Raw genomic sequence first — 16577 nt, 5'->3', positions numbered from 1 at the left:
GTGCTCTTTATTTCTAAAACCATATTACACAATTTTTGTACTTTTGACTCCAACTTCGCGGCCTTCAATATATTTCAGGTCGAGCCCTAGCGCACCCGGGTTTATTGATACACACGCATATGAACTAAAAAGTGCTTTGAGTATTGTCAAAATAAAAATGTGTGTTTTCGTCGTATCGCGTATCCGCTATATCCGCCATTGTATATTCGTAACGATTTCTAATTAAAATTTACCCGGCTTAATCCCGTTTCAATTTAGAACAGTATTTACGCTTTTCCGAAAATCGTTCTGCTAGAAAAAATACCTTGCCATGACTCACTATTGATTCTTTCGGCTGAATAATTATAATACAATATAATATAATTATAATATTAGTATTAGTATTTTTATTGAAATACTTTAAGTATTACACAACGTGCCAGGTAAAAAAGGTGGCTTCGTCTTCAAGTTTTAAAATATTGGACGTAACGTAGTCTCCCATTAATTTCAAAACAGGATAATTCGAGTTACATGAAAAGTACTCATAATACAAACAGCAGTAATTTTTAACAATTAATTTACTATGAGTCATCGAGAACGTGATTCTGGTCGGACTTGGGAGTCCGGAGCATCAAAATTAAAGAAGCGTAAAAAGTTCGAAGATGATCTAAAAAAAACAAAACCCCTTAGTAATTATTTTGCCAAAAAGATCGATTCATCTGCTGCAGGGATTTCTGCAGAAAGCTCTAGTTCCTTTAACGAAGCAGAAATCGAACTATTTCCGTCAGACCATGATGAATCTGGATTATCTGGGCAACAAAATTCGTCATTAGTAGAGACAGTAGCCCCAAGGACGATGACGCTTTCGGTTTGGCCCAGTGACCCTGCTATGTGGCCGACTAATTTAAGGGATGACCAGAGGACTGAATTGGTGAAAACAGGACCCGTGCAAATCACTGATCATGATTTTCCGGAAGATACCAATGGTAGAAAATTTTCAAAGCAGCATTTTTATCGAAGAATTAGCAATGGTGAAAAGATATTACGTAGTTGGTTGCTATATTCAATTAGTAATGACTCTCTGTTCTGTTTCTGCTGCAAGTTGTTTTCCAACCGTGATATTAAACTTACAAGTACCGGATATAATGATTGGCGTCATTTATCTCAATCCTTATGTGAACATGACAGCGCTTCTGATCATATTCAGAGCTTACAGAAATGGAAAACTTTGGCTGTGGCATTAAATAAAGAGTCTACACTAGATGATCATCATCAACGAATTATAGACATTGAAAAACGACATTGGCGATCTGTTATGGAGCGTTTGTTTGCTATTGTCCAGACCTTGGCAGAGAGGTCATTGGCATTTCGGGGGCAGTCGGATAAATTATTTTCACCACATAACGGAAATTTTTTGGCGCTAGTAGAGTTGATCAGCAAGTTTGATCCGGTTATTTCAGAACACGTACGCCGTATACAAAACAAAGAAGCAATGGATCATTACTTGGGGAAAAGAATTCAGAATGAAATAATTGATTCGTTAGCTAACGCGATTCTAAAAAAGATCGTGTCAAACGTAAAAGATTCAAAATATATTGCAGTTATAATGGATTGTACGCCAGATTTGAGCCACAAAGAACAACTTTCCATATTCCTACGATGTGTGATAATTCAAAACGACTCTGTTGCAATTAAAGAACATTTTCTTGGCTATTTACATATTACCGACAGCACTGGACTGGGACTTGCTAACGTTTTCCTTGATTTTCTTAAAACTATGAGTTTGGACATTGAAAAAGGTCGTGGTCAATCCTATGACAACGGATCCAATATGCGAGGGCAGTACAAAGGCGTTCAAGCTAGGTTAAAGGAAATCAACAATCGTGCTTTTTTGTTCCTTGTGCTAACCATACATTAAATCTCATGGTTTGTGATGCAGCGAAATATTCTACACAGGCAATTTCATATTTTGGATTAGTACAACGTATTTTTACATTTTTTGCGGCGTCTACAGTTCGTTGGGAAATATTGCGTCAAAGCTGTGACGTTACACTAAAATACTTGTCGGAAACGAGATGGGAGAGCCGAATAAAAAGCATAAAAGTACTCAAAGAAAACCTGATTAACGTTCAAAAAGCACTTCAGGATGTTGCTGATAGTAGTAATGACAGTGTTGCTGTTTCTGAGGCAACAATTCTTGCTAAGGAAATTTCTTCATTTCAGTTTATTCTATCAACGATTATATGGTATAAAATATTGTTCGAAATTAATAAAGTTAGCAAGCTTGTTCAAAATCCATCAATGGTCGTAAGTTAAGTCACCAAATTAATTTCCGCAACAAAATTGTTTCTGCAAGATATGCGTTGTGATTCATCATTTGATTATATTATTGCAGAGGCTCAAGTCGTAGCATCCACACTAAACACAACTAATACATTTCCTGAAAAACGAATTCGCCGAAAACGTAGACAATTCGATTATGAGGCTGTAGACATGCCTCTTAGTGGAGAACAGCAATTTAAAATCGAATTTTTAAATGTTTTAATTGATGTGGCCGTTAAATCCCTTGAAGAACGTTTCCAACTTTTGAAAACATTTTGTGATATCTTTGGTTTCCTGTGCAGCACTAAGCAAATGGAACAATTTAAAGACGAAGAATTAAAAATATCCTGTGATAAGTTAGAGCTTGTTTTAACAGATTCTGCCACCAATGAAGCTGATATTACTGCGGATGAGTTATATTCAGAAATTAAAACTCTTATTAGAATGCGATCAGCCCAAAATTCAATGAAAGCTTTAGAACTTGTGCAATATATACATAAAAATTCGTTGACTGAAATTTTCCCAAATCTGATGGTAGCTCTTCGAATTATGCTAACACTGCCTGTTTCAGTTTCTAGTGCAGAAAGAAGCTTTTCTAAGCTTAAGCTGAACAAAACTTACCTTCGAACCACCATGACTCAAGAAACACTATCTGGATTAGCAATGATTTCAATTGAAAATGAAATAAGTCATTCCTTAGATTTTTCAACCTTAATTGACGATTTTACCGCCAGAAAAGTGAGAAAGATTGCATTTTAGTTGTATTTGTATACTTCAATATAAATAAAAATGTATACTGATAAAAAGTGTTAATAATTAATAGAATAAAACGTCATTTAACGAAACAATTTAAAAAATGCGCCAAAAATATTGGCCAAAACTAAGGCCTCGCAAGGTGACTTTGCACGTGGCCTCGCAAAGCGTAAGGCCGGCACTGTACGCGTGTTGGGTTTTTGCTACGCGTGTTGGGTTTTTGCTACGCGTGTTGCGTTTTTGCTACGCGTGTTGCGTTTTTGCTACGTGTGTTGTGTTTTTGCTACAGCGATTACCTTTCTTACGTACAAATCAGATCTAATTCATTAAAACTAAGACCCCGGGCGAAGCCGGGCATTAAAGCTAGTTTTAAATTAAACATTAACTAAAATACGGACTTCCAATTTCGCGCTCTGTTCCGAGGCATCATCAGGTCCGTTGTCTGTGTTAATTAATGTTAAGAATTATATCAAGTATTGTACGCAAATAAATTAGTTTTAGTTAAATTTTACTCATTGTTGCTGGATTTAAAATATCATACTCAGATTAGATAATTGTCTATAGCGACAGGGAATTTTGTATTAGTGTCAGGGTCTACAGGATGTTGGAGGGTAATCGGTAAGGGCATTTTTCTAAAACTATTTAAGTTTTAGTTTTAAGCTCTCGCTTTTCCATAGACTAACGAGCCATACTTAACTTAAATTATGAAATGATAAGAATGATTTTAAATACAGAAGACCCGGCTCTAAATACTAAATGAAAAATGTTCTTTGAACAAAACATAAAAACTTGCCAATAACATGTTTTGTTGTATCTAGTAGGTGTTAAATGTCTAATTGCTTGATTGAATAAAAATATCTTTGGCATATTTAACAATATTATGCTTATCACGTAATTTAGAAATGCCTCCTCAAAAACTATTTTAGGAAGTACTAACAAATTTTGAAAGTAGATTTGAGAAGACGCTCAACAACTTTCTCATTCAAACGTTTCTTCTGACACCTATCGGTGAAAAAATTATTTATAACAAACAATGAAATATTTTCCAATTTGTCTGCAATTTATAAATTAACAATTTCCCTTGCCTCTTTATTAAATAATTTTTTTTAAAGCCCAAGCCGATCACTCTGAGACACCCTATATTTAAACTATATTTCCAGTTGTTTCAATGATTGATCTTATTTTTCTATTCATACAGGAAAATTGGTCGGGAGATACTGTGGACAACTGAACGATAGTCACGAAATTGAATTCAATGTGGATCTGCCCGCTATTTACATTAAATTCCATTCTAACGGGAATGAGACTAGACTTGGATTTAAGTTGTCAATAAACTATCCAACACGTAAGTTTTTAAACTTATTTATATTAACTTATTATATGGGATATTAATCGTTTCTAGAATTATTTCAATCTCTGACAAACTTTGAAGTCACCAAGCATGATGTTCCAACAGCTTTCCTTTTTTTAAAAAATGTTAAAATGTTATATTTTACTTTCGTTAATTGAGTTTAATAATAACACTAATTATTTGTTGCCATAGTTGGTAATCCTGGTCGAAATGTGAACGTTTGTTAGTATCAGTCGCGTAAACTTAATCAATATTGAATATCTAGGAATAGAAGAATATTTATAAATTTCATTTTAATTACGTCCAAAAGATTTTAATGCTAAAATGCCTTTTTCTGAAATATTTATTTTATTTAATGAAGGGTTTTTGAAGTATGAGACATTAAACAATTTCAGAAAATGATAAAGGAGAGTTGACACGGTGGAAGTGATTGGATATAGCATGGGTGAAGTATTATCTACGTCATGCTGCCAAGAGCCTATTGGTTGGTACTTAAGATAAATATTTAAACTGGATCGCTTAAGATTACATATTATGGGCACCAGTCTTGTCCTTTAAAAGAAAAAAGTATATTTAATGTTATGGGGCTTATCATATTAATCATATCTTCTGAACCTAAAAATATTTTATTAGAAATAAGTTTTAAAAAATCACAGCTGGGTATTTTTTCAATGTCTGATATTTCAAAAACCAATGATGGAAACATCACGTAAAATAACCTTTAACAAAATTAGAAAACTAATATGGCAAGGTTAACACAGTGTGACCGTTTTTCACGCAATAAACCATTATTTTTTTTTAAATCCACTCTCTGCCACTTCTCGAGAGGTAATTAAAAACTTACATTTGAAAAGTGTTGACATTCCACTGCATAGCTTACGTTAAATATACCTTGTCAATGATATCAATTCGTTTTGCTGTACTTGTTTCAAATTAAACATGACATTTATAAACCTATATTCTATATTCTAAACGGTTTTCTTCCAACTTTAGTCTGCTACAACCACCTGAACGCACCATCTGGTATCTTCAGCAGTCCAAACTTCCCAGCAGCCTATCCTTATGTCAAAAAGTGCTTTTTTAGAATTTATTCGTCACGGAACAAAAGAATTTCAATAACTTTCAACCACTTCAATTTTCCAAGAAATGCCGTCACTGGAGAATGCCAAAAATACCTCCAAGCAAGTTATCATAATTATTTTAATATCTTTTGTAGGAATTATAGGAGGTTATTTTACGTTTGTTTTCACTTATAGGCCGAAAATTAACTGGAGGGGGCCACCTCCTCCTGTTGATATGAAAAATAAGTAATATATAGGGGGCCCCACAATTTAGGAACAGGATGCCTACAATTGAGAAAAATCTCCTGGCTCCGCCCATTCAAACGAAAGTCTTAAACTATTACTAATTATAACTTACTATGCTTTTATGAAGAGTAGCGATACACGAGAAAATTTTCAATTGCTATACCAACATAATGATTTCAAACAACTTAATGGGATAAATAAGCAATAGTTAAAATCCTAATAATTGGTCTTTTGAATTTTTAAGTGAATTTATAGATGTTCAAAGGTTGAGATTAACGTGCAACCGCAACGTAAAAGCTACGTTAATTACATTATATCTTCGATGTAGCACACGCAAATGCCCTTAGTATTAATTTTAAATTTTTTGCATCAAAAAGTTTATCTGTCTGGAGCTGAATCGAACCACCAACCAAATGAATTCAATTTTCCCTACAAATAAGCAAATAATTTATAAAAATTACCATATCAATAGATAATCTCAGACCTGATTTAAATGTTAAGTTAATATCGTGAAAAGGTCGAAAATCCATAGTAAAATGGTTGCAAAAAAGCAGGCTTTACAAATTTAAGGTTAAGATAAAACTTACGAACTACTCGGACCAATAGGTCTTTAAGATTAAAATTAAAACTTGACACTCGGACCAAATAGAGCCTCGAGGCAAAAACAAATTAAAATGGAATTCAATTAGACACTCGGACCAAATAGAGCCTCGAGGCAAAAACAAATTAAAATGGAATTCAATTAACTAGAATTTCCAGCTGTTGACCGTTTTTGCCCTAGTTGGAGGTTATCAGTACAAAGCACAAAAGCAAAGCACAAAAGCATTAACGACCAAATTTTTGATTTACAGATTTTGGTTTAATTTCACCTTATTTTGTACGTTAAATTCAATTTTGAATGAATTTTCGAATTTAAAATTTTTGTTCTTAGAGAAATGACTTGTTGCAAAACGCATTATTTTAGTTTTTTCAATATTGTCAAACCAAAAACGCATTAATGTGTCTATTTTCTTTAAAAATCAAATCAAAACGCATTTGTTTTTCGCGTTTTAAGACATGGTTTTAATGATATTTCTGAAATACCGTTTGGCCTGTAAATTGTTTAGTACCAGAATATAATTTGAGTTGAAAAATCCAAGTCTACTATATAAACTTGAAAGAAGTAAGTTGGGGTATCTTAAGGCAAAGAAAGTTTGAATTTCGCGGGTTTTCTCCATATTTTGGTTTTGGTCGTTAATGCTTTTGTGCTTTGCACGGCAGTACTGCGCAGGGAATCAGGCTGGTGACTATAACACCAAAAAGAGAAGCTATCCCAAAACACGTTGAGTAGAAACGGAAACCCATTTTAACTGCATTATGGTCCATAGGTGTGTTTTATTAACTTTAACTTATCGTACCTTTCATTATCTTTAGCTTTTTGGTTATTTTAATTCTATTTTAATTCGTTTTTGACTCGAGGCTCTATTTGGTCCGTGTTTCACGTTTTAATTTTAATCTTAAAGACCTATTGGTCCGAGTATTTTGTAAGTTCTATATTTGCTTTAAATTGGTTAGCATTTACCTATTTTGCTCCCTTTTTATAATGAAATTTTCTACCTTTTCGCGTAATTAAACCTGATATAAATAGTTTTCTTTGAAATGATACGGCACATAAATTGAGAAAACAACATTAACCGCAGGTCCTACTGTACACTGAACCTCCAAAGCATCGGTTTATCGAAAGGTAATGGCGTGGGATGGTAACCAAATCTGTAGTGTATATTGTGATTTCTATCCGTCACCTTTCAGCCATATATATGCATTATGTGCTTATACTTATGTCTAGCCATCAGTTATTAATTTATTGTGTCCTGTGTATCTGAAAATGAAGAAACAGATTATATTGGAAATTTTACTCGAAAATGCGTCACTCAATCTGTGCATGTATAAAAACAGGAAAACCTTTTTTGCGTCTACTGTCTTTTAAACACGACCGTTCCTTGTGATACCGCTAGGTAAAGAACCTAACTGGCAAGGAAAACGTGGTATATGCATAAGTTCCAGAATTCAGCGTCAATGGGGAAGTGTCGGCTATAGTTACAGTTCTCAGTGAGATGGTTAGTTTAGTCCCTCTTATTGTCTTAGAATTCTGCCGTTCTTCTAATGGGCTTAGGATTTTTCAAGTTAGCGTAATTTGCATTTATTCAAAAGTGTGGGTTTTCGTTAAGTTAAAATGAATATTGACTCACTGTACTCTAGTACCGCAAATGATCTAAAGACGGCTTTAACATAAAGTAAATTTAAAATGCCACATGGGAGGGGCGTAACATTTGGACTCCACCCCGGACGCCCATAAGTCCTTATCTAATTTTTTAGACCGTTTTCCTTGCTCAAGCTCTGCAATTGCGAACTCTGCTCTGCAATTATCGTCTTATATAAACCACAAGCGAGTGTACCACCAGAGATAAATTCTAATTTAAATCTAACTTCTGAGTTGTGTAACTGTTGAGCCTAGTAGTTTTTTGGTAATTGCGACACTTAATTTATCGTTCTATTTTCCAAAACTCTTCTGTACAAATGTTTTAAGCGCCTTTTGCTCCGTGGTATTGACAGGATAATCTTTAATTTTACCTAAAATGTATTTAAAAATAAGTTTTCTTCTTTACTAAATAAGTCATTAAATAAAAAACAATAAAGCCCAAGAAGTTGTCTTTAAAAAAATTCTATAATTCATTATTGCAATATTTGAAGCTAAGTGAGCTACACCTAAATCTTGGTTAATTGCTTTAAAGACTTTCTTGAATGATTGGTGCATGTGATGCAACCAAAGCGGAAAAGTTTAAATTTACCCTTATCGTAAAAACGATGGCTCTATCGATTTAAAACCGCATATTATTGAATCCGGATCCAGAGAACAGTTTACAATGCTCCAATCGAGGTTTGATTATAACACGCTTTATTCCTAAAAAAATAGAAACCAAACTTGAATTTATAGTTTATAGTATTTTTCTTATTATTCCAGAAAGGTTGCTTCCCGAAATGTATTTACCTGAAAACCTGAAAGTTAAAAAATTTTTACAGGAATTACATACTTTTCACTGTAATACGTTTATTAAAATCTATTATGAATTCAGACTCCATTCCAGTGGCAAAACCACAGTCTTTTTAACACAAATATTCTAGAAGATATCAACATTTTATCAAGCACATAGCCTGACACGGCACTATAATTTTTCAAATATTTATGACTATATTTTAGCTAGCTTTCATTGTCCAAACCTTTTTGGTCAATCAGTTAACCGTTACAATAAAATGTGCAAGACCATGTGTGCTAACACTATTTCTCTAAAATTTATATTGAGTACTCTGTTGGGTATTTTGATTTTTCTTTTCTCAATTAAAGCCTAAACGAAACTTTTCCTTTTTAATATCTTAAAATTTATCCTTGTGTTTTGATGGTAATTAACTCTTCAAGATTTTTAAAAAATTTTATAATTTGTGCAATATCTTTAAAATTTTCTATGACAAATAAAACTGTACATTTTGTTTTAGGTGACTTACGGATCTCTGTATAGGAACGTAACTGATATTCCTCTGTGTGGAAGTTCTCTTTCAAACATCGAGTCTATTAATGAAGCCATTGTGATAGTTTTGGTAACCACATCGGGGCTGGCGGCTGGCGAAGGATTCCAAGCCTCGTACACAACCACCCTAGATTCTCGTAAGTCATTGAATTACGCGAATTTAATTTCTAGTGGCCGGTGAGAAATAAATGTGCCTGTGTTTCCCAATTTCAAATGGAAGGAATGAGGTGGATGATGCACTATTCGCGGCCGAAAACTATCGCTACGCCTAGATATGACGCTTTTAGTTTTTGTTTATAGTTGGACGAAATTTGGACTTTACAAATAATAAGACTTGTATTTTAATATAGTTTTGGCTTCATTTTCTTTTATTTGGATTATCTGCCCCTTCATCTTTATTAGTTTTTTAAACTTCTATTAGTTGAAATTTCATTTTGGACCACTTGTCTTTGTCTAAGGTTTAGATCGTTATTTAAAGGTAACTATTTCTTAATAAAACACAAGTTGTAGAATGGTCTGCTTCAGAAAGCAAGGTTTTTTTCTGTTGAACACCACAAACATATCACGGCGTCACTTATGTTAATTTTCGAAATTAGGTAACGAAAATAATGTGCACCCTCACAAAAAGCTACTGCCCCCTTATCGCAATTTTTCTGGCCGCGGGCATCATTGTGGCAGATGCTAGATCATAGGCGCTTCCTCGGAGAGACTAGTGCCGTTACGCCACCTAGACGCGGTTTCGAAAGCGTATAGTGCATTTGAGTGTCTCTGAGTGTGGTGGGTCATTTGATGTGTTGTACACTACCGTACATATTGTTTCGCAGGCGTCAGAAACTCTAATTTAGACTATATAAATCTCTTAAGCGCTTTCAACATAAATTTAACGTAACTTTGTACCTCATAACTTTTGAACTTTTCTCAAAATCGATAATCCGTTGAACATTATACCGGTAAAATTGTTACTTATAACTAGCTAACTTTGAACAGAATATTTTCAAAAATTTAGCAAAATATTTTCCAAGTATAAACAGAAACCAAATAATTTATAATAAAAGGCGTCTAATAAGCAGCATCCAATCTCAAAAATTTTGATCAAAGTGCCATCAACTATCAACGATACATTTCCTCGAGTTGTTGAATATATTGACCAAGTTTTGATCACTCTTTTAAAATTGAGAAGTCAATCTAAAATTTCGGCACAATACATTCATAACGAAATGGTCAAAAGAGACAAGAGCTTATCCAAATTTCAATAGTGGTCATTCATCTGAACTATGTTAAAATATCCGTTACATCATGCGACTTCACATTCTTGTATTACATGAAAAATAGCCAAACCGAATTGCTTTATTACTTTTCCAGGTGTTTTTATTAATTTTCAAGATTTTAACAAGTTCTTTCCAACTTGTATAACATATCTTTCGATTTCAATTAGAAACTTGCGCACCTGACACGCCAACCTGTGCAACGTTGATCAGTAGCCAGAAAACTGGGCATGTCATTTCACGATGTTTGAATATTTGGCCAATAGCGTGTAAACATATAAGGCCATCATTTTCAACTTTTTCAGTAGCAAGGAAAATTGGAAAATAATTTTATGATCCGTAGCGACCACACCTCATATGTGATTTTCTAATCAACATACCAACCCAGAAGGATTTCGTATGATTTGGGGCAGAACCATGTGAATGTTCCACGGTACTTTCGCAACTTCAGTCAGTAGTGTAAAATTTTGGCATATAATTTTATGATCTGTGCAGTTTTGATAAGAAGCGAGTAAGATTGTGAGCTTTAGCCGTACTCATTGAGTATTGTTAACTTTCAATGTATAGAATGTATTTTTTATGTTGATCGTGATTCTTCGTTATCAAATCTCAAACTTTTAATAAGATGATTTATTTTAAAAACCATCTGCAGGCTACGCTAGGGACGCTCCCCGTTAGAATTTGTTAGGGTAACGAGGAATTTTACAACAATACCAAGAGTAAATCAATATAAGGATTACTAATTGTTTAAAAATGAAAGTAATTGTATATGCAGGATTAATTGAATTATTGAGAATTAAAGAATGAAATATGTAACAATAAAATAAAGAGGATATAAGAAAACACTATTTTCAGTTAGGAAATTTAACTCACCAAATACATTTTTTTTAGTGTGTGGGAGCGAAAAATTAACTGAAGAAAGTGGATACATTTCATCATTAGTCCTTGAACCAAGAGAAGCATATTCTATTTACACTAACTGTCAACATGATGTTGAGACCCCCGACAGAAGAAGCAATGTGACGTTTGCCTTTAAATTCCTTGAGCTTGACCATGGAAACCATTCTGAGTGTGTAAATTCGACTCTAGAAATTTATCCCTACTACGATTACAGTGGTGAGTATATCTGGTTGTTTTTATCATTTATCCCTACTACGATTACAGTAGATAGTATATCTGGTTGTTTTTATCATTTATCCCTACTACGATTACAGTAGATAGTATATCTGGTTGTTTTTATCATTTATCCCTACTACGATTACAGTAGATAGTATATCTGGTTGTTTTTATCATTTATCCCTACTACGATTACAGTTGTGAGTATATCTGGTTGTTTTTATCATTTTATGCTTCAGAAAATAAAACTTAATAGCATACCAACGAAAGTGTTTCAAATTACTAAAGCTAAGAAAAGTTTTATAATTGTAAACTGTTTTTTATCGAATCATTTCAGATCAGCATCATCAGATATGCAGAATGCCACCAACAGAGTTATTAGTAACGGCTTTCAATGTGGTAGTGATTGATAGCATTCACCATGGCACACTTCGCTACAACATCAGCTACAAAACATACGGTAATTTATTTAAAAAGAAAAGTGTTGCCAACGAGTCCTTGTGACTTAGTTATTTAAATTAAATTTATTTTTTCCGAAAATGGACATTTCATTTTTATCACACTGGGTCATTAGAATAAAATAACCTGTAGTTGGAGACCTCTCGCAAACCGATGTCTACGAAAATATTAATTTGCATTTGAAATTTGCTCCAAAAGAAAGGATCTAACTGAAACTGTTTTTTATATGTTTGGCGTAATTACCATTGATTTATCTACTGTTTGATAGCTTATATTCTGAATATTTTATTTCTAATTAAAGTCGTACTCTGGTAATGAAGTCGGAATTGAAAATGTTAAAATATCTCCAAAATAATATGTGTAACGGCTTGAAATATCGCCAGACTACTACTGAAATATAATTAGCCCTAATTAGACATTTTGCCTCGTTGGCCACAATGTTCATAAATTAATTCAGAGCTTAGAGCATATACAGTTATTTTTGTTTTTAATTAGACTGCGGAGGAACGCTCGATGTTCCTAGTACAATTTTCTATAATAACTTTCCAAACAACACTAGATGCGTTTGGTTGGTAAGAGCCAGTAACAGAGATCAAATTGAGGTAACGATACAGAACTTGATATTTAACCTTCCAAACATATCGTAACCCTTTTCCTGGAAAACAGAATTACTTAATAATAATCCTTCTATCGACATGCGAAACAAAGACCATAATAATATTTATCTAATACTCTTTCAAAACTAGATTACCTTCAACGGGACCCCGGAGTTAGGATCCACATGCGAGCACAACAATTTGACAATTAGAAACGGTGTCGAAGTTCGGTCACCGGTTTTCGGGAAATACTGCACCGGACAAAACTCGAATCTGACATTGCATTCCATGTCCAACGGCGTAAAAGTAGTTTTCTTCGCTGATGGAACGGCGTCAGGTCGAGGGTTCAACATCTCTTTTGCGAAAATCAGTCGTGGCTGTGGGGGATATTACCAAGGCAACCGAGAAATCATACAATCTCCGAAATACCCTCAACCGTACGAGAATAACATTCAGTGCGAATGGATCATCGACATGAACCCATCCTACAGGGTTAACGTTTCATTCCGTGGACGATTTGATGTCGAATTGACAGAGAATTGCACGAAGGATTATCTATTGGTATGATATTGTTTTACCATTCAAATCACGATGGGTACAGCCATCTTGCTAAGACATATCATTATTTACGGATTTTTGGCTAGCCATCGTTATGTTGGCCCGCGTGGCATGGAAGACATTGCAACCCGCCTACCTGATTTCAAATTACAAAAGTCTCTAGATGACTTAAGCTTAAAGTCATACCATGAATATTAGACCAAGCTGATTAATTTTATTATCGTTATATTCAAATATATAGTTAGAAACAAAAGCTTTAAAAGAAAATGGAATTCTAACATTTTTACGATTACTAGAAGACGCTCTGTAATTGAGTAATCGGCCATTATAATATCGTCATATTGTTTTTTCATTATAGTTAACTCGATTAGGTGCAAAGCTGATTATGTATCTCACAATTTTCATAAAAAAGGCAAAAATTAAATTTAATGAAATTTAATTTCTACTAAATTTTGATTTTATCTAAAATAATTTAGCTGATATAATAATTTTGGCCGTAATTTTCAATCGAAAAATTTGAATCTTAATTAGTATTTATTATGTATACTTCAGATTGAAGAAGAAACCCTAGATGATGACCAGATCAAACACTGGAAACCATTGACGCGGCTTTGCGGACATGAAACTCCGAAACCAGTTGTCGGAAATTCACACAGATTACGAATCACGTTCACGACGGATGCAAATATCGTTGGAGACGGTTTTACGTTAACTTATAACAGAGGTATGCAAAAAAATTAAAATTAATTAAAGTTTGTGCACGTTGAAATTGCTATGAATTTTTCGAACGGTAAATTTCCGTCCTTTTCAAAAGCTCACCTTAAAAAAATTTAATGATTAGAAGTTCCATTTAAATCAAGGAATACCTCTGCGTATTTTTGCATATCAGAGTGACTGAGAAAAATCATATCACCTCGGGCAGGAATCGAACCTACGACCTTTGGGTTACCGTCGCAACGCCACTACCATTGGACAACCGAGGCCACGAATAATCAGACCTAGGACATCCAATTTAAGAATGATTCGATCTGGTTCACATTATTGACGGTATACATTTAACCCGTTGTTGACGTCCAATAGTAGTGGCGTTGGAACGGCAACCCAAAGGTCGTAGGTTCGATTCCTACCCGAGGTGATATGATTTTTCTCAGTCATTCTGGTATTTAACAATACGCAGAGGTAATCCTTGATTTAAATGTAACTCCTAATTGTGTTAATTCCTGATATTAGGAAAAATTAGAAAAATGCCAATTTCCTACAAACAATGAAAATAGCTTTAGCATTCTTACAATTGTGTCAGGCAACTTTTAAATGTTTACCATGAAATGTACTTCAAGTTTAAAGGTTTAAATTGTTCCTTTAATCTAAGAATTGTTTTGTTGCAACTAAAAGTAAAACGCTATTGAAGAATTTTATGTTTTTATAAATCATCTTCCTCTTTGATAGCTTGCGGTGGTGCATACACAGATGCTTCCGGGACATTCACTTCACCCAACTATCCCGAAAACTACGGTTCGTACTTGGAGTGCTCTTACCTGATTGGGCGCCCTGGTGATTACGTATCTCTTGCTTTCGAGGAAGACTTCCGTATTGAATGTAAGATATTATTCGAGATTATTATTGGGCACTGAATAAATAAATAATATTGTTACCCTTTTCAGATAATGAAAATTGTATTTACGACAACGTGAAAGTATTCTCCGGAAATACCAGTAGCAGCAGTCCACTGGCAGTTTACTGTAGTAAAGAGGACGAAGTTCCTCGTTTGCGGTCTTTCAGGCACCAAGGACAACTTCTGGTTGTTTTGAAGACAGATAGCAACACCGAAGCCCGTGGATTTTTGGCGCGTTATGCAATATCCAGTAAATATTTAATTAACCTGAATATTTTAATGTGATCGAATTGGGTAATTTGGGAAAAGCTTATTTGGGAAATAAAATATCCGGATGATAATTAGCCCCCACTCTAAAAAACGTATTACAAATATATTTTTACTGACAACACTCATTTTTCTAGTTTTTAATGCTTTTCTGTGTATTTAATCTCGCAATGTATTGTAAGGAATATCAGAAGTTACTGAACTAACCTTTCCTTTAAAAACTCTTTTCCGAAAAAAAAATTAATATTAACCTTTATTTTTTTAATTATAACCTTTATTTGACGAAACCAAAAATTCGGACATATCAATGCTTTCTAAAACCAACGGTGCGTTAAAAGCTAGAAATGTTCACCAAAAGTCATAATCAATACTCCACAAACCTTTTCATATAGCCCACGAAGGCCTAATATTCCATATCCACTTAGGTATTAAGTTTACTTCTAAGCTTTAAGGATTCAAAAATGTTAAATTTATAATTTTCTGCCCCGTCGATTGCCAAATTTAGAAAAGGGTTCACAAACGATCTGTAGGATTTAAGCATTTTCACGTAACCTACTGGATCTTTGACAAGCACGTTTGAGGTTCTATTTTTATAACTTCGCTTTTGGGCTAAATCCTACTCTGATACTTAAAAAAAAACATAAGTTTGAGATTTTTTTACTGCAGGAGTATTTTTTTTTCAATTTCAAACGATGTCACTACAACTTAAATTTAAACGGATAATTATTTACTATCATTCGTTTGATATTAAGATTTCCGTGATCGGGGTCTTTCCAAAATCGGGATTTCGAGCTTCAATCGCGTAAAACTATTATACTAACTCGTTCAACCATTTTCAATTATTAACTGAAATTCGTAAATCGTTTGTTGTACCATCAACAAATTTTTAATTCTATGCTTTGCACTTAAATGGAAAGAACGTTGAAGTACTGAAAAACTGACAAGCTTAAAGTTGTGAACAAGAACTTCCTTTCGTAGCGAAATATCGAGCGATAAATATACCTTTCTATTTCTAATACAAACAATCGCGAGAAATCAATCGGGTACGACAATTAATCATTTTTACTTAGTGAGTTCGGAAATAAATTGCTTTTTTAACCGTTAAAATCTGGTATTTTCTTTCAAAGGGAGCTTCTCAAATATACAACCAGAACCTCAAGCGAAATTCTGCTGGCTTGAAGAATTTGTATTCTTCCAATTCGGTATTGATTTATTTCTGTCTTTCTTTCAGATTGCGGAGGCAATTTAACAGATCTAAATGGAGTCATTTCATCGCCGTTTTATCCGAACCTGTACAATGCGGGCATGCGATGCGTTTGGTATATCACTGTGGCACCGGACAGAGCAATAGACCTAACGGTCGTAGATATTAAACTGGAAGGTTCCACCAATTACTGCAATGATTATTTGTCGGTGTTTGATGGAAACA

The 16577-nt window shown here is 33.9% G+C and overlaps 3 protein-coding genes across 3 annotated transcripts; all 3 read left to right on the top strand.

Annotated features, from left to right (window-relative positions):
* The first annotated feature begins 562 nt into the window (after positions 1–562).
* Positions 563–1897, top strand: LOC149961115 (zinc finger MYM-type protein 1-like). Its single transcript, XM_090157760.1, has one exon. The coding sequence runs from the start codon at positions 563–565 to the stop codon at positions 1895–1897; it is 1335 nt and encodes a 444-aa protein (XP_090013886.1).
* A 440-nt stretch (positions 1898–2337) lies between these two features.
* LOC149961114 (uncharacterized) lies at positions 2338–3060 on the top strand. Its single transcript, XM_090157701.1, has one exon. The coding sequence runs from the start codon at positions 2338–2340 to the stop codon at positions 3058–3060; it is 723 nt and encodes a 240-aa protein (XP_090013827.1).
* An 8956-nt stretch (positions 3061–12016) lies between these two features.
* LOC149961113 (CUB domain-containing protein 2-like) lies at positions 12017–14537 on the top strand. Its single transcript, XM_090157630.1, has 5 exons — positions 12017–12116; positions 12611–12717; positions 12862–13272; positions 13822–13993; positions 14500–14537. The coding sequence occupies exons 1-5, from the start codon at positions 12017–12019 to the stop codon at positions 14535–14537; spliced, it is 828 nt and encodes a 275-aa protein (XP_090013756.1).
* Positions 14538–16577: the final 2040 nt, after the last annotated feature.

Source organism: Leiobunum rupestre, chromosome 1 (genome assembly GCF_980474605.1).
Source record: "Leiobunum rupestre chromosome 1, qqLeiRupe1.1.hap1, whole genome shotgun sequence".
Classification (NCBI taxonomy): Eukaryota; Metazoa; Arthropoda; class Arachnida; order Opiliones; family Sclerosomatidae; genus Leiobunum; species Leiobunum rupestre.
The sequence above is the reverse complement of the archived record's forward strand: the minus strand, read 5'-3'. Positions and strand labels throughout refer to the sequence as shown.